This window comes from Eubalaena glacialis, chromosome 2 (genome assembly GCF_028564815.1).
Source record: "Eubalaena glacialis isolate mEubGla1 chromosome 2, mEubGla1.1.hap2.+ XY, whole genome shotgun sequence".
NCBI lineage: Eukaryota > Metazoa > Chordata > Mammalia > Artiodactyla > Balaenidae > Eubalaena > Eubalaena glacialis.
In genome coordinates, this window is record NC_083717.1 from 62,673,852 (window position 1) to 62,693,439 (window position 19,588).

Below are 19,588 nucleotides of genomic sequence, written 5' to 3' on the forward strand. Positions count from 1 at the left end.
TGCAGGGGTTGTTTTGAAAGAAATTACCTGAGAGTTCCATTCAAAGGTGAAGAAACTCTGTAAGACGAAGACTCCACACCTTCCACAAGTTTAGGGTGACATATATAGAGTGTGCCTAAAGGGAAGGTCCACTCGCCACCCGAGGAGCGCACAGCTCACAGGTGGCAGGCAAGCCCCTTCTCCAGGCCCCATCCCCACTCTGGCCCTCCTGGCCCTGGAGGGGAGACACTCACCATTTCTCGGGACATCTTGGGCACCTGAGGCTCTTCCTCTGCTTCCTGAGAAATGGATGTGTTGGAGCCAATTGTGGAGCTCACTGTGGCCTTGGACCAGGACGGATGGTACCCAGCTTCTCGTCTAAGATCTTGGGGTCCAGGATGGGCAGAACCTTGCTGTTGTTTGGTGTCAAGAAGTTTTCCGGCCTCTGGGAAGAGAAGGTGCAGAGACATTGCTCTGTGCCTTTCTACCATCAGTGTGCCTTTCTACACCCCCCAAGCCGCTCCTCCTCATGGCTCAGGAGGCCCTGCCTGCCTGGGCCCTGTCTACCTCCCACAACCTGCCCCCTTGCTCACTGCGCTCTAACCACACTGTCCTTGCCTTTTCTCCAACAAGCCGAGCTCTTTCCTGCCTCAGGGCCTTTTTATCTGCTGTTCTCTCTACCCGGAGAGCCTCACGGGTCTTTACATGCCTGTCCCCTTCTCATCATTCAGGTCTCAGCCCAGATGTGATCTTCTCAGAGAGGCCTTGCCTTTGAGATAGAGGCCCACCCCACCTAGAGTAACCCCTCCTCCAATATACTCTATTCACATTATCCCATTTTACTGTGTTCACAGTACTTACTCTACCAGAAAATTCATTTCCAAAAAATGTGTTTACATGTTAACTGTCTGCCTTGCTCCTCCACTCTCCACACTCAAATGCAAATTACCTGTAAGCTGGGAACTCATTTATCCCTAGTGTCTGCCTCATTGTAAGTACTCAAGAAATATATGTTGAAAGAATAAACAAACCGTGCCATCTATGACTCCCACCCTTGGAGCAGTAACAACAGATTCGAAAATCTCCATGCTCCTTTGCCACCCTTTGCTGTGTAGACTTGCTTTCCATTCCATCTCCTTGTCATCCTCTCATCTTCTCACCCATTAAACAGTGTCTCTTCTCTTTCTGCTCTGATGGGCCTCTTTCTCCATCCATGTTCTTTTTCCTAATTCTCTTCTTCCTCTCTTGACATGACTGCCACTCTCATCTCTGCTTGTTTAGAATTTAACCCCACTCAGATACCAGCCCTTCCAGGAAGCCTTCAGGGCCTCCACCCACATTTGCTCAAAGCTTTTCCGGGTTCTCCCAGCCCAGCAGCTGGCTCTCTCTGCTCTCACACTGTCTTCTAATTCCAGGCTTATTTGCCATTTTTGTTTTTCTGACAAAACTTTAAGTTCTTCGGGCTTAGGGACATTTCTTATACTCCCTCTGGGGAGAGGTTATTTGAAAGCTCTGTTGGAAATCCATGGTTAGCCCCCAAAACGTGCCCATTGTTCAAAGAATCATGCAGACTCAGGTTTGTAGGGACCTCAAAGATGACCCGCTTCCACTCTACATCAGCTGTTGGAATCCTATCTTGGCCACACAGTAGACAAATATTCCACTGTCTAGAGTGTTGTGCTAGAAAGAAGCAAATAGAACAATGGGCACATTGCTGACCAAGACAGATGTGCTCACGGTTAGAAGTGCCCAAATGTCTGACCCTGAACAGAGAGAATGAGTGCAGGTGGGCCTCTCTTTAAGTGGATGCTCTATATGAAAATCCACACCTATGAACCAGATGAATCAGGACAAGGACCCTTCCGTTTACCTCTAGGATCCTTTAAATAACTACCCTTTAAAAATAAATTTGGTGTTAATTCATTAACAAGAAGCATTTTCAGTCTTGCATCAATAGATTAAGGGACATTCATACAAGTACAGAGGTATCCAGTCCAGTCTGGGCCTCATCCCCCCCTCCCTCTACCATCAAATAGGTACCAGGAGAAAGCTGCTATATGAAGACTCTTGGGGTGGGAAGAGTGAAGCATTGGGTGACTCTGAGGCTGACTTTGGCACTGACTGCACTTTATAACCAAGACTTCTGGGGCTGTTTTTTCCCTGGGTATTAGACCTGGCTGTCTCTCTCACCTGCTCCTCTCAGTAACTTTCATTCATTCGGAGGCTCCCCACTGAACATGCCCTCTGTACAGCATCTGAGTCAGATGGTTTGGGGTTTTCTAGTTGTCTGTATGTTTTAGATAAGAAAAGGCACCACATCTGTCTCCTGTTCAGAACAGCTGAACACGATTGGCTGTAGCAGAAAAACTACAGAATGTATATTAGACAGATGGGTGGGTGGATGGATGTAGGAGAGAGGGAAGGAAGAAATAACTAGCCAAGGCAAAGACCAACTCGCCATTGACCAGGTGGCCCCTGGGGCTCGGGGATGCTGATTCAAGACCTGTAATGACATTTCTCCTCATTTCCAGGCAGAAAGCCAATCTTGATGCCCTGGATTTCATAGACTGCCATCTAATCCTGTTAGGGGAGGAAGTAGAAGTAATGAAATCAAGGGAGAGGTCTCCAGAGGCGCCCTCATCAGTTCTGAAAGCAGGGACACACTGCTGAGAGAGTCTCTTCCTCCACAGCCTGTCACCCTGACATCCACCCTGCATGGCCCCAGTACCAAGTGGGTCAACTCAGTGACCCAGAGCTGACACTTACTGGGCCCCTGATCAGAACTGGGCACTCACTAACTTTATGTGGATTCTGAAATTTATTATGTATAATTAATTTAATTTCATCACAAAGATGAAATAAAAATGAGACGGACCCCTCAGTCCAGACCACCTCATGAGTCTCCGGTGGGCAGGGGTGTTGTTCCAAGAAGGAGGAAAGGAAATGCAGAGTATCTATGGACTTCAGTCTATTCTGCCCATCCCACCCCCTCCTGACCCCCAGCTGCTCTTCCTGTAGCTTCTGCCAGACTCAGTGGTCCTTGCTCTGCCCTCTCCATGGCTGGCTCTGGCCTATACCTGCTTCCACAGCTGCTTCATGAGAGTACCTCCCCAGCCCTCACCCCTGCAGGTCTCCCAATGAACTTTGCCAGGATCTATCCCAGCCTGGGGCTTGGGGTAAGATGGGTGGGTGACTTTTATAGAAAAGTCTTTACACTTCCACATAATGCAGGCCCCAAAGGGAAGGTCAGAGGCAGTTGTTCTAGTCATGCGAGGTAAGGGGTCCCAGGAGGACCACAGTGCCTCACATAGCGCTTAAATTCTCTCTATTGTTCCCTTACATTACCTGTCCAGACTCATCAGCTTCAGTCTGCCTACATTTTGGGGAGGGGCTTGTGCCCCCCTCTCCTTGCTCCTCATGGGAGGGACCTTGTCTGAGACTACGGGGAGGATCCAGGATGCTGGAAGTGGTGGGTCAGGGTGGAGAATGGGGGAGAAACAATGCTAAAATGGGGATGGAAAGAGGGGGGATCTCTGGGGACTAGCTCTTCCGTATTCGGGCCCAGCCTTGCCTTGCTCTCCCGTCTTCCTCCAGGTGGGGGAGGAGGCTTCTGGCTCACCCCACAAGCCTGCTTATTTGCTTTTCTATTTGGCAGGCTTTGCCCTGCCTGCGGAGGCAGCTTGGGGCTGACAAGTGGCCCCTCACTCTGTGGCTCCGTGGCTACAGCACATCCTGCTTCATTAGGACTGTAATTAGGAGACCTACTTTGAAAGCTCAAAGTGATGCATGACCGCGCACTGGCTCAGACTCAGCGCCCAGCCCACTGCTCCTTGTCCTGCTGCAGCTGTCCCACACCACATGAGTGCATGGTGGGGAGAAGACACCCCTTCTTCTTCCTTCTCAGCCCTCACTTTTGCCTGCAGAGGGTCTGTTGAGACAGACCAGGCCAATAGTATAACAGGCTCGAGGATTCTTGGGTCACCTGTTTCCCCCTCCTCCTCTAACATCTTCTGCCTCCCTCCTACCCAGTCCATCCCCTAGGTCCCTGATCATGCAAAATGCAGCAGTTCCAGCCTGCCCTGGCAATTACAGACTAGCCGAGTTGCAGCTGCTGTCCTCGGTGCTGAAAGTGCCCGTCTTGCGGCCTGCCTGCCTCTCGCCCCGCCCTGAGCCTTCTTGCTGGAGCGCACAGGCTCTTAATTCAATTAGCTGGCCCTGAACCCTCCCCAGGGAGCCTGGAGCGGAAACTGACAAATTCTGTTTAACAAAGACATTTGTCCCCCGCCCCGCTGGCTTTGGGCTCTGCCCGCCTGTATCCTGCTCATTAGGTATCTAACAAAGTGCGTCCCAAGAAATCTGCTTCCAATCGCTAGTAATTCAGGAGGCCTGATGCAATTTTCTCCCTGATAAGGGTGTCTCGCCCGCTGGCAAGTGCCATAATAAGCCCTGTGCAGCGGATCCCCCATCAGTCGCTGCTTTGTCATTTCCTGTGGTTGCAGTTGTAGGTTCTTATCTCTTCAGCTGAAGGAGTTTCAACGGGTCCCTCCAAGGGGGCTTGCTGCTTCCCCTGCATATCGTAGGCCTCATTTATGACAAGCCATGTGGTCTTGCAGCTGCGGTGGGGTTTGAAGCTCTGAGTCTGTCTGCCAGCCAAGAAGGGCCCAAGTGTTAATCCTCATTGGGGCCATGATTCATTCTCCAGAAAATGGTGTCAGAGGGTTAATCTAAGAACAAGTTGTGGCACCAGAGGAAGGGAGCCAATGAGAAAGATTTTTAAAAAATTCTGGCAGGGATTTTATTTATTTATTTATTTATTTTTGGATGTAGGTACCATTCTTTTATTTATTTATTTATTTATTTATTTATGGACGTAGGTACCATTTTATTTATCTATTTATTTATCTCTCTACCTATTTATTTATTTATTTTTGGACGTAGGTACCATTCTTTTATTTATCTATCTATCTATCTATCTATTTATTTATTTATTTATTTATGGCTGTGCTGGGTCTTCGTTGCTGCGCGAGGGCTTTCTCTAGTTGCGGGAGTGGGAGCTACTCTTCGATGCGGTGCACGGGCTTCTCATTGCCGTGGCTTCTCTTGTTGCGAAGCATGAGCTCTACGTGCGTGGGCTTCAGTAGCTGTGGCTCGCAGGCTCTAGAGCACAGGCTCAGTAGTTGTGGCACAGAAGCTTACTTGCTCCGCGGCATGTGGGATCTTCCTCGACCAGGGGATCGAACCCGTGTCCCCTGCATTGGCAGGCAGATTCTCAACCACTCTGGCAGGGATTTTCGTATTAAATAGAGCCCTGCCTATGGCTCAGTGGATGGGCTGTGGGCTCACTCTTGTTAGCCTGAAACCTGGTCTTTCTGCACTTAATCTTTTCCCTTGGGTTCCCCCATTCATATCTAGAGAGACCCTTCCAACATATAGGTCAGATCACATCCTACTGCTGCTCAAAGATCTTCCTTAGCTTCCTATTACTCTATGATGAAGTCTATACCCTGTATCCTGGCGTTCAGGCCCTCCAGAATCTAGGTCCCATCTAACCCTCCAGTCTCACCGCCCACAACAGCTTCCTCATGTCCCATGCACTCCAGACACTGTCGTGTTTCCATGGCTTTGCACTTGTGGTTCCCTCTGCCAGAAGCACCCTTGCCTTGCCTATTTCCAAGCCACTCTTTGAGGCAGAGTGCAAACCATGCTTCTCTATGATTCTTCCTCTGACAATGCAACTACCTTAACTAGAACCCTTAGCAAGATGAATAGTGATGATCTTTTGGGGTGCTTTATTGCTTGGCACAGGTTAAGGATCTAACAAATGGTTGATGAATTCATGCCTGAATGGCCTTGGCTGGACCAAGGGTACACATGGTTTGGCTAAAAAGAGGTCTAAGGCTGTGGTAGTCTGGCTTTGAGATGGGGAAAAAACCCAAGAGCGGCCCCCAATTTCTGAGAAGTCTGGTCTGGAAGCTTCTGCCCTTTCTTACTTCCTCTCCTCCCCCTTCTTCAATCCATCAGCTATGCATTTGGTTCATGCAGAGAGCAGAGCAGGCCAGGGGAAGGCCCGAATGTCCAGTTCCTTAGTCATCCCTGCATCCTGACTCAATGCACTCCATCTGTGGCTGGGAGTCACAGGCTCACATTGTCAAGGCAACACAGGGTGGTTGGTGAGGCATTCCGGATGAGCCTGCAGTGTGGCTCTGGGTCCATTCCTGCCCACCCTGGCCTGGGACCTCACAGGCCAAGAAGCAGGTCTTCATTTTCTCTATCTCCTCTATAGCCCCCAGCTCAGGGCTCTGGCCTCTAGAGAGATGATTGTCTGTCTCTTCTCCATTTCTTCATTCTCTGAAAAATTGGTGTGAGACCAAATGTGGTGCTGGTGACGTTTATCTTCAGCACTTGACAAGGCCTCCTGATGTCCTTATAGATGTGAATCTGGTGGAGCAGCTGTCATGAGGGGCGGGCGCCGAGTGATGGATTAGCAGGGCTCTGTCGTTCCCCTCCCCCTGGAGCTCTGTCGTCATCCCTGATGAGTTCAGCATGTTTGTCAGCAACTTGGGTGAACAATAGTAAGAGCTCCCTTTACTGAGGGTCTGCAAGACCCTTTGCTGGGCACTTACACACGCTCCCTTATTCAATTTTCACTACATTTCCGGCTGGTAGGGATCACAACCCCTTTCTATGGATAGAAAAGTAAAACTCATGGTGGCTAAGATCATGTGGAAGATCCAGAATTCAAACCCAGATCTAAGGATGTACGCTTTTTAGTGCACATTGCAGCAAAGTGTCCTAACTACATGCACAGGTGACCCGGAGCTTGGGGTAGGGGTGGAGGTGGGGCTGTGAATGTGTGACGCATGATGAAATCAGGGTCCAGAGTGATCTCAAGCCCAGACAATATGCTGAGACAAAGAAGGTGAGTTCAAAATAGAGCAACAGAGGTTCAAGGTGAAGGTGTGCCACCTGACAGCGGCTCACATACCAGACAGGACTCCCAGGCTCTAAATGGACTCCACAACCTTGGTTAGGAATAAAGCAAATGATAGACTTTGGCTGCACCAAAGGGGAGAATGTGTTTGCAGAAAAAGGATGATAGTCCTATTCTACCCACCAATACTGATTCAGCTCCACAGTTTGGGGGGACACTTTAAGAGGAGTGTTGTCAAGATGAGACAACCAGGAGGATGAGAAGCAGAAACCCAGTGTGACAAAGAGCAGTCAGAGGGAGAGTTGGTCAGGCTGGAGATGACACAACTAGTTTGCAAACAGCAACAGGGCCGACCTGGGCATGGGCGCTAACTTCTCTGGAGCCAGTCTCAGGAAGGAAAAGTCAGGATTGGGGGAGGCAATTGGAGAGAGATAGGAGGAAGAGGTCTACAAGGGAGCTGATAGAGGCTGGAGAGGGCTTCCTGAGAGGAAATGAGGTCCCTGTCACAAGAAGTGAGCAAGCAGAGTCTGTAAAACCCTGTGTGTTGGAGGGAGTGTCAAATGCCCTCCCTGAAGTGGGGAGCATGGGGGGAGTTGCATCATAACCAAGAGACTGTTGGGGGAGCATGGAGCACTGCTGGGAGGGTTTCAGGCACTGTGAAAAGCAGGCAGGAGCCTCTTATGGTGGAATGGTGAGCCCTGACCCAACGCTGAGCATCTGTGAGGCTGGCCCTGGAAAGGCATGGGCTCTCCCCTCTCACTCATCTGTCCCCAGCTTCCTAGGGTCGTATGGGATGATCTCTGAATTGGGCCTAGAGTCTGAGCAGGTGGGGAAAAGGGTACCTGTGAGCTGGGGAGGGATAGGTCTTTTCCTCTGTCTCCTGCCATGTGGCCTGGGAGAGTGGGAGGACAGGGAGGTAGGGGGCGCAGGGTGAGGTTGGGGGCCTGCGCGTAGGGCAGGGATGTTGTGAGGGTGAAAGAGGGGGAAGGGTATTTTTCTCTGGATTCATCATTATCCTTACGGTAGTGTTTTCAGAGCTGGAGTCTTGGGGGTGGAACAGAAGCTCCCAGCGGATGGCAGCAGCTGAGACTGCTGGGCCACCCTGGACACTGGGCCTTCTGGGCAGCTGCGCTTGGTGAGGAAATGGAGGACGGCTTGTGTTGGGGCTTCTCTGAAGAGCAGCCCAGGGCTGACATGTGTGGCTTTCCAAAAATCCATAAGAATTCATCAGAAGTCAGCACGTTTCTGCCTGTCCCCTGCCCTCCACTCCACATTTGCTAAACAGCCACTTGTCCCCACTCCGGGCTGGTCTCCAGAGAGAGTGGTTTGAATAAAAACACCGGGGCATACTGAGCCTGCGTGTCTGGAGCCTGTGCTCTGCAAGAAGAGAGGCCGCGATAGTGAGAGGCCCGCGCACCGCGATGAAGAGTGGCCCCAGCTTGCCACAACTGGAGAAAGCCCTTGCACAGAAACGAAGACCCAACACAACCATAAAAAATAAATAAATTAATTAATTAATTAATTTAAAAAAAAAAAAAAAAAAAAGAAAGGATTTTGAAATAGAAAAAAAAAAAAAAAAAAAAAACACCGGGGCATCCTTTTTTTTTTTTTTTAATTAATTAATTTATTTATTTATTTATTTTTGGCTGTGTTGGGTCTTCGTTTCTGTGCGAGGGCTTTCTCTAATTGCGGCAAGCGGGGGCCACTCTTCATCGCAGTGCGCGGGCCTCTCACTGTCGCGGCCTCTCTTGTTGCGGAGCACAGGCTCCAGACGCGCAGGCTCAGTAGTTGTGGCTCACGGGCCTAGTCGCTCTGCGGCATGTGGGATCCTCCCAGACCAGGGCTCGAACCCGTGTCCCCTGCATTGGCAGGCAGATTCTCAACCACTGTGCCACCAGGGAAGCCCCCGGGGCAGCCTTTTACACGGCATCAAAGACCTGCCCGCACCCCCCCTCCCTTGAGGGGAACAGGGAGGGGAGGGTCAGATGGGACTGTGGGAGCCGCCCCTTCCCTCAGTGGGGGATAGCAGGGGCCACCTCATCCTCTCCTTAAAGGCACCCTCTCTGTGCCAAATCCGAGGAAGCAATGGGTTTTGAATCCTCCAGCATCTCTCAAGTCTGTGGGCTAAGGAGAGGGGGCTGCTCATCTGAGAGGCTCTGCCTTTGCCTGGTACCCTGGCACCCTGCCTGGGCAAGACCCTGGATCCCAAATCCCAGCCCCAGGAGGGCACCTGTTGTTGAACACCCAGATGACAGCATGGACTTGTCCCACCTCATGGGGAGGCACATTTCCAGGCAAGGAGGCAGGAGTCGACACAATGAGCACCTACTGTGTGCAAACCAGGCTCTAATCCACATAGTCAGCCTAGGAAACCTGGTCAGTTGTCTCACTTCAAAGAGGTTGTCTGCAAGCTGGAGGGCACCCAGGATGCTGTGGGATCTTGAAACCAGTTCATTAGAAGAGGCAGACTGCTTAGCCCGGAGAATCATAGACTCCTGGGGGACCAGATCACACTCTTCAAAGAGAAGAGGCCAAGATCAGAGGGTGAATGGAGGAGACTAGGGGTTTATTCGTGTATGTATATATGGAGTAGTCATAGGCTCATGGGTTCTCAGAGGCTAATGGACCTACAAGGTGAATTCCCACTGAACACGGAATAAAGGGAAGTTCTCTGTGTATACACAGATGTCTGTGTTTTTCTAGTGTTTTGTAGCTATATGTAGTTATACATGTATGTACTCGTCTACACACACAACCCTAGCTTAAGTCAGAACACTCTGAGCAGCAGGTGTCCATAGAGAAGTTCCATCAGAGGGAAGAAGCTTAACCCATCACCAGCAGAACCAGCTTCAAGCACAGTATCCCAAACCAGGAAACCACTCCTTCTTGCCATTGACTGTGACTGCTAGTCTGCCTGCCAGCGTGCTGGAAGGAGGCTTGCAGGGGTTGCACTGCAGGCCCAGAGGGCAGAGTCAGGAGCTTGGGGCAGAGGGAGAGCCCCTGGAGGTAGGGTGGGCTCAGTGTGGGGTAAGCATTTCTATCAGCTGTAGGCACTGAACCATGGGATGGGCTGCTTCTAGAGGTAGTGAACTGCCCCCTGACATGGCAGAGCAAGAGGAGAGGCTGGGATGACCACCCGTGGTGGATGGCATCGAGGAGATTTCTGTCCAGGGTGGGCTGTGGAGAGACACCTCTGTGGTCTCTGCCTATTTGGAAATTCCACAATGTTCTTGTTCCTGGAGCTCTGAGAATGGGTGATATGGAAGCAGTGGGTGTGGGAAACTGTGTTCACCAAAATGTCAGTTAACCAGGATGGCCTGTGCCCAAACCCCCAGGACATGAAGGCTCTCAGGAAAGAGGCTGTGTCCTCAAGTGGGAGGTACCCAAATAGGACAGGCATATTCATTTGTGCTGAAGCATTTCCTCTCTGTAGTACAGCTATCTCTGAGCAAGGAGTTGCCCCTAAGATGGAGTTGTTAGCCAGGTGGACGAGGGGCCCTGAGAGGCCCATTACCACAAACCCTGCTGCAGATGGAGTATCCACAGGGCTCTGAGATCTCCAGGCTTCAGGTGGTGGCTCTTGGGGCTTTGAGCAGTGTTTGATTTAAAGAGTGGAAGAATCGATAGTTCTGGTCCTAGGTCTGGCGCTTCCTTCCCACGGGCTGGAATGCAGAGATGAAAGCTGGGTGCCTCTCACCATGAATTGGTGGCCAACACCTTAGGTGAAACAATAAGATGGAAGGAACCGGGTCTTCTCTGTTACAGCGGCTTGGCTGGTAACCTTACTCAGAGAGCACATCAAATCCAAAGAGCCTGTCTGAGCACTCCCTATCGCGTAACCTCGTTTGAGTTTCATCAGGCCTCATATCATGAGCTGATATCTGCTCATGAATTGATTTGCTCTTATCTGGTCCACACTTCCTGCTCTCTAAGAACGCAAGTTTTATGAAGACAGGACCTTTTTCTCATCTTTTTCAATGTAAGATTCCTAAACCCAGGACAGTATCTGCTCCACAGCCAGGTGCTCAGCAAAGATTTGCCATTGCGCGGAGAACGGTGGTGGTATTACAGACAAGGCGATGGTGAGGAATGGAGCTGGGGACACGCTGTAGATGCAGTGCCATCTGATCTGTTCATCAACACTCTCCCACCTCCACATAGGGAGGAGGATGACAAAAGGGATCAGACACGAGCAGAGAGCCATGTCCACGCCTGAGGAGGGTAAATTCAAGCAGAAGGGCTCCACAGCTGCCGGCCCCTCCCTCTCCTCACTGCAGTCCAGAAGGGCAGCCAAAATTCTAGTCCTCATCAAATATATGTGGGATAAAAGAATGAATGACCGGGTACCATGGCTGTAAGATTATGCCAAGTCCATCTTAGCTTTTCATATTAAGGCCCCCAAATTGGACTTCAAGCTTCTAGAATCAAAGTGAGTCAGTTATTGGCCAATTCTCAGATAGTTTCACCAAGAAACAGTTTAACCACAAAAAGACTTCTCTTCTGTGTGTGCCAATGCGGGTGTGAAAACGTCTGTGTGTCAGTTTGCTCGGGTGTGGGAGCATGTATATATGCACTAAATGCGTGCACTCTTGCAGAGGGATGTGTATATTTGTGTTGCATGTCTTTGCATATGTGATTGTCTGTGTGTGGGTATTCAAATGTGATTGTCTCTGTGTGGGTATTCAAATGTGATTGTGTGAGACTCTGTATGTGTAGAGCTGTGTGTGTGAATTCTTGGCTGCAGAATTTGAATTTCCTCCAGTACTATTTTCCTGGTACACACCCAATCTTGAGCCCCTTTCTTTTCCTTTCTTCTCGGAAATCCACTACTGAAAGGTTTTTTTACCCGCCTCCAGGGGGAGGGGGCTGGGGGAAGGGGAAGCTAAAATCACAAGGCCCAGATCAAAACACTCAGCAGCTAAATGAATTCGGCAGCATTTTCCCGCATGACTTGGAGGGATAATTTAGTGAAGCCACCAGCTGGAAGGAAAGGGATTAATTCTGCACTTAGCCCAGCTCCAGTGAATAATTCATCACTGAGACCTTTGTGCCCAGCCCCTGGGCAACTGGGGAAGTGTCCTGCCCACCTGCCTGTTGCCTGCCTGGGTCCCCCAGTGCCCTGACCAGCGGCACTTGACGCTTCTTTCAGTTCTCAGGACACACGTGCCCCAGCGAAGGGGTAGGAGGCAGGGGGAGGTGAGGAAGGGGCTGGCAGTGGCCACTGACAGACTCTAGACCCTGAGAAGAGCCATGGAGGGTTGAGCTCCAATCTGGGACATCTGGGATCCCTGATTCCCCTTTCTTGGGGTCTTTTGTTGCCTCTGTGTCCCCTGCCCTCTCAGTAACTTCTCCGTCCTGTACCTGGTTTGGTGGTGATGGTGGTGGTGTGGATGTCAGGTTGTATCTAACAAACTCTCTCTCACCAAGAATTAGAGGAGTCTCTACAGGGCAACGTGGAACATTCCACAGCGGGGAGTGTTAATGGGAGGTTTCAAGCACTCACGAGAGGCCTTGCGGGGAGACAGTTTTGGGTGGGTACCTTCCCAGATAAACCTCTCAGACCCTCCAACAAGGAACTCCCTGCGTTCTTCACAGGTAAGGTCACAGGGCCAAGTATTACCCCAGAGCTGGTGGCTATTTTTCCTGGCATGGGAAGCTAGCAGGAGTGGGCTGATCTAGACATCAGCCCCTGCAAGCATTTCCAGGGGGTCATGGCCCTCAATTGCCCACATCCCAGCTTCATGCCTCTCTCAGCACCACAGAGAGAAAAGTGGGAAAATTCCAGCCTGTCAGGTGCACTGGAGCCAAATGACCCGAGTCCAAGCTGGACTTCAGAGCCCAGGTATAGCTGATAGAGGAAGTGATCCCAGCCATCAGGCAGGGCTCAGTCCCTGGGGACTTTCAACTTGGGGCAACCCAGCTGTGGTGGGCAGGATTCCAAAAATGAGCCGACAAGATTCCACACCCTAATCCCTGAAACCTGTGAATATGATGAGCTTTCACTCCTGTGATTATGTTACATGACACAGTTGACCTTAAGATGGGGACATTATCAGAGTGAGCCTGACCTAATCACATGAGCCCCTTTAAAAGCAGAGTGTTTTCTCTGGCTGCTGACAGAGGAGAAAGTCAGAGAGCTTTGCAGTGTGAGGGGGATTTGATATGCCTGCTGGCTTAAAGATGGACGAGGCATTGTGAGAAGGAATGTGGGCGGCCTTCAGGAGCTGAGAGAGGCCCTCGGCTGACAGCCAGCAAGGAAACGGACCTCAGCCCTACAACTGCAGGGAACTGGATTCTGATGACAACCTAAGGGAGCCTGGAAGCATACTCTTCCCCAGAGCCTCCAGATAGGAACAGAACCTTGCCAGTATCTTGATTTCAGCCTTGCTGTATTGGATTGCCTACCTACAGAAGTGTGAGCTCATAAGTGGGTGTTGTTTTAAGCCACTAAGTCTGTGGTAGTTTGTCACACAGCAACAGAAGCTAATATCCAGTTCACGCTTGTAGAATCTTGATACCAGTAAGCCAGGTTTGGCTTGGGCTGAGTTAGAGGCTGACTCCCAGGTCTGAGTGGCCCTCTGTTCTCAACTCTCTCTTCCTAATCTCAGTTTTTTCAAGCCTTGAATCACCCTCAGACATTTCCATCCAAAACAGCAGCCCCGTCCTTCTAAAAGCCCCTGGCCCCAGTCCCTGAATAAGGCCAGCGATTGAAAAGGAGGTTGGACCCCATGGAGAGGCTACAAGAGCTGGCACATGGCTGCCCCGGCCCTGAGCTTCCCCTGACCCACAGTCTTACCTCAGAGGAAAGCAGCTGGAAGGAGAGATCCACCGTGGGGACCTCACCATTTATGGTTTTCAGCTTGGTGTCCTGGAGTAGGAGAAGGGAATAGTCGGCCACACTGGCCAGGGCAGACAGCTTCTGTCTCTGCTCTGCCCATTGTTTCAGATTCCCTGGGGAAGTACCTACTGGCCGCTGTGCCCAGAGAGTGGGAGGGAGGCGGTAGCTGGTCTCCCACCTCTGCTCACCCTCACTGCTTCCGTACTACCCTCCCCAACTCCACGGGAGACCTGACTGGCTCCTTCAGACTTGCCTCCTGGCAGAGTGGGGAAGCTCCAATTTGTTGAGGTCTATTATGTCAGGATGGCCAGAGTATTTTAGGGAAAAAGGTGGCATAGAAATAGACAATGATCATAATAACACATTGATTCTTATTGAGAACGTATTCTGTTCTAAGTGCTTTACAGGTATTTCCTCCAAAAAAACCTCATAGCAACCATATGAGAAAAGTACTATTACTATGAACCCATTTTACACACAGGGAAACTAAGTCACCGAGACCGAGTAATTTTTCCATGGTCATGTAAGTTGGTAAGTAGTAGAACCAGACCGTCTGGTTCTAGACTCTCTCGCTATGCAGAGAAATAATGTACGGCATGTTGTTCCTATTTTAGAGATGGGCATTCTAAGGTTCAGAGAGGTTAAGTAACTTGCCCCAGGTTCTACAGTGAGGACTAGGGCAAGTCAGGATTTGAACCCAGGTCTGGCTGGTTAAAAGTCTGAACTCTTGCTGCTATCCCCTAGGGCCTCCCTGTGCTTCTCCCAAGTTGTCTGGGGGCAATTTCATCACAAGCCTGGGGTTAAGACTGAGTTTTGTTGTTGGGGGTACTCCTCACACCTGACAGCAGTCAGATTCCCTGGTGCGGGCTCTGGTGGAAGCTGCTGGAGAAGCCAGATTCGCCTCTGTTGACGGGGGCAAGGTGGAGCAGGTTGGGGAGGGGTGGGACCAGGTGGATCTGCCGTGGACCCTGTCTAGGGGACGGTGGTGGGTATTCCCGGTGATGGGGAGCTTCTCCACACGCAGCCCATTCAGGCCCTTCCCTGTCAGCATCTTGCGGTGCAAACGGCTCTTTAGCGGCAACACGGAGATACCCGGGGGCTTGTTGAGGGTCCATGGTTCACTGCCTTTCACTGTGGAGGTAGGACGGGCTGGGGTTCCCATCAAAGCCCCCAGCCCAAGCTTCTTGGATCCCAGTGTCTGAGGTCCCAACGGGGCCCATCCTTTGGTACCTGACATCTAATTCTCCCATCCCTCACCGCCCACCTGTTTCCTGCCTCCTGGCCTTTCCCTGCAAAAATCTCCTCTTCCTCCTCTGCCCTTCAGGGCTTCCTGAGTTCAAGACCAACTCTAAACATATTCCGTGTCTCTGCGTATTTATACGGCTCTCCCTTGTCTCTGTCCTTTAGGGGCTTCACTCTTACGGTGTGGAACTGAGACTGTGGATCAGCCGGTCTCTGAATCCTGTCTCCCCACAAAGCTCCCCCTGTGAGCTCTGAGGGCTCCTCCCCTCTCTGATAGGCACTGTGGACGGGGTGGTCGTGTAATAATACGAGGGTCTAGTATGGAAATAGGGCCCATGTGTCCTGGCCCATATCCCAGTGTTGTCATTGGGACAATGAAGCCAGCCAGGGGCTCCCCAACCTGTCTGCACACATGGGGAGGCTGCCTCGGGACCCCTCACCCACCCCCACAGGAGGCAGAGGCAGGATGGTCTGAACCCCCTTCCATACACATGTCCTGGTATGTGGCTGCCCTGACATGGCAACGGGGGTCACTTACTTGAAGACGAGGAGTAGTACTCCAGCACCAGGGCTGTGTCCTCTGAGAAGCTGGTGGCTCCATCTCGGCCTTGGAAGAGGAAGGACTGATTCCACAGGGGCAGCTCTGGGGGTTCCCCAGGCTTGGACAGCTGAAAGGAGAAGGTGGGAGAAGGTGGTGAGGCCACAGCTTCTCCCAAATCAAAGGATGTCCAGATATTTGGTTGTGTGCATGTCTATATATGTCACAGATGTTTGTCCCGATTATAAAAGCAATAAATACACACTTAGTGAAGAAACTTTGGAAAAAAAAGAAAAGTAGAAAGATGAAAAACAAAACCCACCTAAATTCTTACACTAAAGACAACTGTTCATAAGATTGTGTGTTTCTTTCTAGTTTTTTTCCTATGCCTATTTTGTATATAACTGTCAACCTAACATCCTGCCTTTTTCATTTACCATTAAAACCTAAGCATATCCAGAGTCCTAAGTAACACTAACTACCCAGCTTTAGTAGCTGCAGGATATTCTGTCATGTCCAAGTGTCCTGGTTTCTCCCTTCCCATTTGTTCAATAACACTGCATTGAATGTTCTTTGATACATAGCTCTGTATCTCAAATTATTTCCTTAGTACAAGTACCCAAAATAGAATTGCTGAGTTAAAGGACATGCATATTTTAAGGTACTTGATTCATCCTGGGTAAACTGTTTTCCTAAAGAGTTGCACCAGTGTTCCCACCCATGGCTGGTGGTGTCATAGATGCCAAATTAGACGAGACCTCTGCCCTTGTCACCAGCCCTTCTCTTCCTCGCAGGAGCCACGGCACGTCTTCAATAGGGGATCTGGGGGACTTGATGGCATGCTAAGCCAGCAGCTGGAGCACACATGTGGGTAATATTTAAACAACAAAATAAGACAACATAACTATAGCCCCTAAACAAGGGACTATCTGAGACACTCCCGTGGGTGATCAGAAAAGACATCTTGGAGGAAACAGGACCAGAGGAAGCCTCTGAGGGAAGATCTGGCAGACTGAAGGGAGGGAGGATGTTATTCTGGGTGGGAAAACAGCCTAAGCAAAAATGTGGAGGTGGCATCAAGCCTGGCATGTGTGGACACCTAGAATGAGGAAGGACTCCAGGGGAAGGAGGTCCGGCATTTGCAAAGGCCAGAAGGTAGTGAGTGAGGAATGGGACTTGGGGGCATCAGCCTGTGACACCCAGCAGGCAGCCCTGCATGGTCCCAACTGAGGGAGGGGCTGGGGGTCATTGGCACAGACTCTCCAAGTGGCTGCCTTGCCTCTGCCCCCAGCCAGGGGCTGTCAGCAACAGTGGCAGCCGCTCCCACCTCCCGTTCCCCTGCGGGAATCAGTCATCACTCGAAAAGGTCAGCGCAAATGCACCGCCAGCTCCAGGAGTTATTGATGCAGGATGGCGAAATATCAGTGTGGGTCCACTCCCCCCTCCGTGGCAGGGCCCTGATGCCTGTCACACTAATGTGTCTGCTCCTGTTCTCCCAGGCCCAGCCTGTGGCCCAGCTGTGTCTGCCCCTGCCCCTGGGGAGATGAGCTGCAGTCACTCTGGGGCTAGGGGGCCCTGAGTACAGGGATAGTGACTTGGGTGACGGGAGTGTTCTTGAGAGCAGGCTCTGGTGGCAGCTCAAGGACAGCCACTTGGCCACCAGGCCAGGCCAGAGAAGCTTCTCTGGGTTCTGTGGTGCCTGGGAATGGCCTTTCAGGATTTATCCCCAAACCAGGCTCTTCCCAGAGCCACCCCATTCTCCTGAATCCCCAAGGGGCATCCTCACAGCCTGGACCATCTGCCAGACACTAGGGCACTCAAGGAGGACCTGTGACAGCCCCCTCCGCCCCATCCCTTGCTCCCACCCAGGAAGAGGGGTGTTTAATGGACACTGGCTGTCCTCTCTAGGGCCTATTAATGTGTCTAAATGGAGTCTACAAAGCAAGAAACAGTGTCTGCCTGCCCAGGAAGGACAGCTCCTTTCCTGAATGGTTTCCCAGATAAGTCCCTGAGGAAAGAGCCCTTGAGACCTAGAATTGGGGAGGGAAGGTCAGCCTCTCTCATGTGTGTATGGGGTGGGGCAAGGAATCAAGGTTAAACCACCTTCAGAGTCTGATGCCAGGGACCTGGCGAAGGTGCTGGTGGCATGTGTGCGGGGGGAGCACCGCGAGCGGGGAAGCCATTCCCCACAGATGCTTATGGGAAAGACCCTGGCAGGCTGTGCAATAAGGAATGTGGTTAACCTTCAGCTGTGATCTTCAGCAAAGCCATTAACCCCCAGCCACTGAGGCAGACCTGCCTTCTCTGGGGACAGAGCCTTCATTACATGGGCCTATGGTCCCTCCTCCCATTTCCCCAGGGCCCACCCACACCTACACCCACACCCACACCTGCTGCTGCCTGCTCTGCCCAGATGTAGTGGTGGCCACCCTGGGAAGAGTAGCTGCTGGGGCAGCTGATGCTGGGTGGCTAGGACACCTAGGCTCTGGGCCCAGATTTGCCTCAACCTTGCTGTGTGACCTTCAGCAAGTCCTTTCCCCTCTCTGGGACCTGGTTTTGTCATTGTCCGGTGAGAAAACATGTTCCATGCTTTGAAAGGCTGTTTTGAGGGTGGAAGGAGACAGTGGATGTTTTGGTATGAAAGTGCAAGTTCAATTCAATTGAACTCAGCAAATGCTGATTGGCAGCTTCTCCATGCTAGTGGCCTCTGGGGTTCAGCAGGGCATATGGGAGAGCTACAGCCAGACCCTGCTCCTCTCTGGAGCTCATCGTCTTGCAAGAGGATAGGACACACACACACACACACACACACACACACACACACACACACATCCCTATGATCCATGCAGAGGCGTAAGCAAGTTGTGGGATGTGGAAGCTGAATGTCTGAGGGGCAAGCTATGACTTCCAACCTGGGGAGGGGAGGACCTTAGGGATCGTGCAGTAGGTAAGAAGGTGGAAGGGCATTCCAGGCTCAGAGCACGGCAGAGGCAAAGACTGGGAGGTGACGGAGGACAGCATGCGTGTGAAGAGCCAGTCATCCAGTGGAGCTAGGGAACACCTGGGTGAACTGGGGCAGTGAGCCAGGAGGCTGGAGGGGACAAGTCCTTGTGTATCTGGCTGACAGTGAGGGCTTTGTCCTGTCCATGGTAGGGACAAGGAGTCCAGGGGTAGGACCTAATCCTGGGCAGCGGGTCACCCTGGCCACTTGTCACAGGATGGATGGGATGGGAGTCTCCTAGTGGAGGCTGCTGCAATGGTCCGGGCAAGAGAAGATGCCAGCAAGGTCTATGGGATGGACAGGAGCCCATGAGAGCTTGGGTACAGACTGCTATGGGGGCTGAGCAAGGAGATGAGAGTGGGCACAGACAGCTTTTTTCACCACTGCTTGTCTTTCATCAGCCAGGAGCTCTATCAGCTCTGTAGGAGACCAGGCCAACAGCAGCCACCTGTTGGGCAATGGCCCCCCTCAAGAGTACAGGGTGCAGGGCAGGAGTGACTCCCAAGTCCCACGCTATGTTGGGTCCCACAGGCTGGGCTAGGTCAACAAGTGCATGTGATCAAATTCTGGCAAAAAAGATGAGAGGAGGGAGTCTGCTGAAGGGCAGCTGGAGGGGAGGTTTCCAGCTCCTCATAAAAACCATCTGTGGGACTTCCCTGGTGGTGCAGTGGTTAAGAATGCTCCTGCCAATGCAGGGGACACGGGTTCGAGCCCTGGTCCCGGAAGATCCCACATGCCGTGGAGCAACTAAGCCCGTGCGCCACAACTACTGAGCCTGCGCTCTAGAGCCCGTGAGCCACAACTACTGAGCCCGCATGCCACAACTACTGAAGCCTGTGCGCCTAGAGCTCATGCTCTGCAACAAGAAGCCACCATAATGAGAAACCCGCGCACCGCAACGAAGAGTAGCGCCCGCTCGCCGCAACTAGAGAAAGCCCGCACACAGCAACAAAGACCCAACACAGCCAAAAATAAATAAATAAATAAATACATTTATTAAAAAAAAACCACTTGTGGGAAGGAGAGGCTCTCTCTTCCTCTGGTCTTGGTCATGTCTGC

At 51.4% G+C, this 19,588-nt stretch overlaps 1 protein-coding gene across 1 annotated transcript in view; it reads right to left on the bottom strand.

Moving 5' to 3' along the window:
- CCDC33 (coiled-coil domain containing 33) overlaps window positions 1-19,588 on the bottom strand; it is a 115,893-nt gene that overhangs the window by 45,126 nt on the left and 51,179 nt on the right. The window contains 5 exon segments of the mRNA XM_061181429.1: window positions 234-337; window positions 340-424; window positions 13,707-13,783; window positions 14,751-14,879; window positions 15,529-15,658. Coding sequence (XP_061037412.1) covers window positions 234-337; window positions 340-424; window positions 13,707-13,783; window positions 14,751-14,879; window positions 15,529-15,658 — 525 coding nt within the window.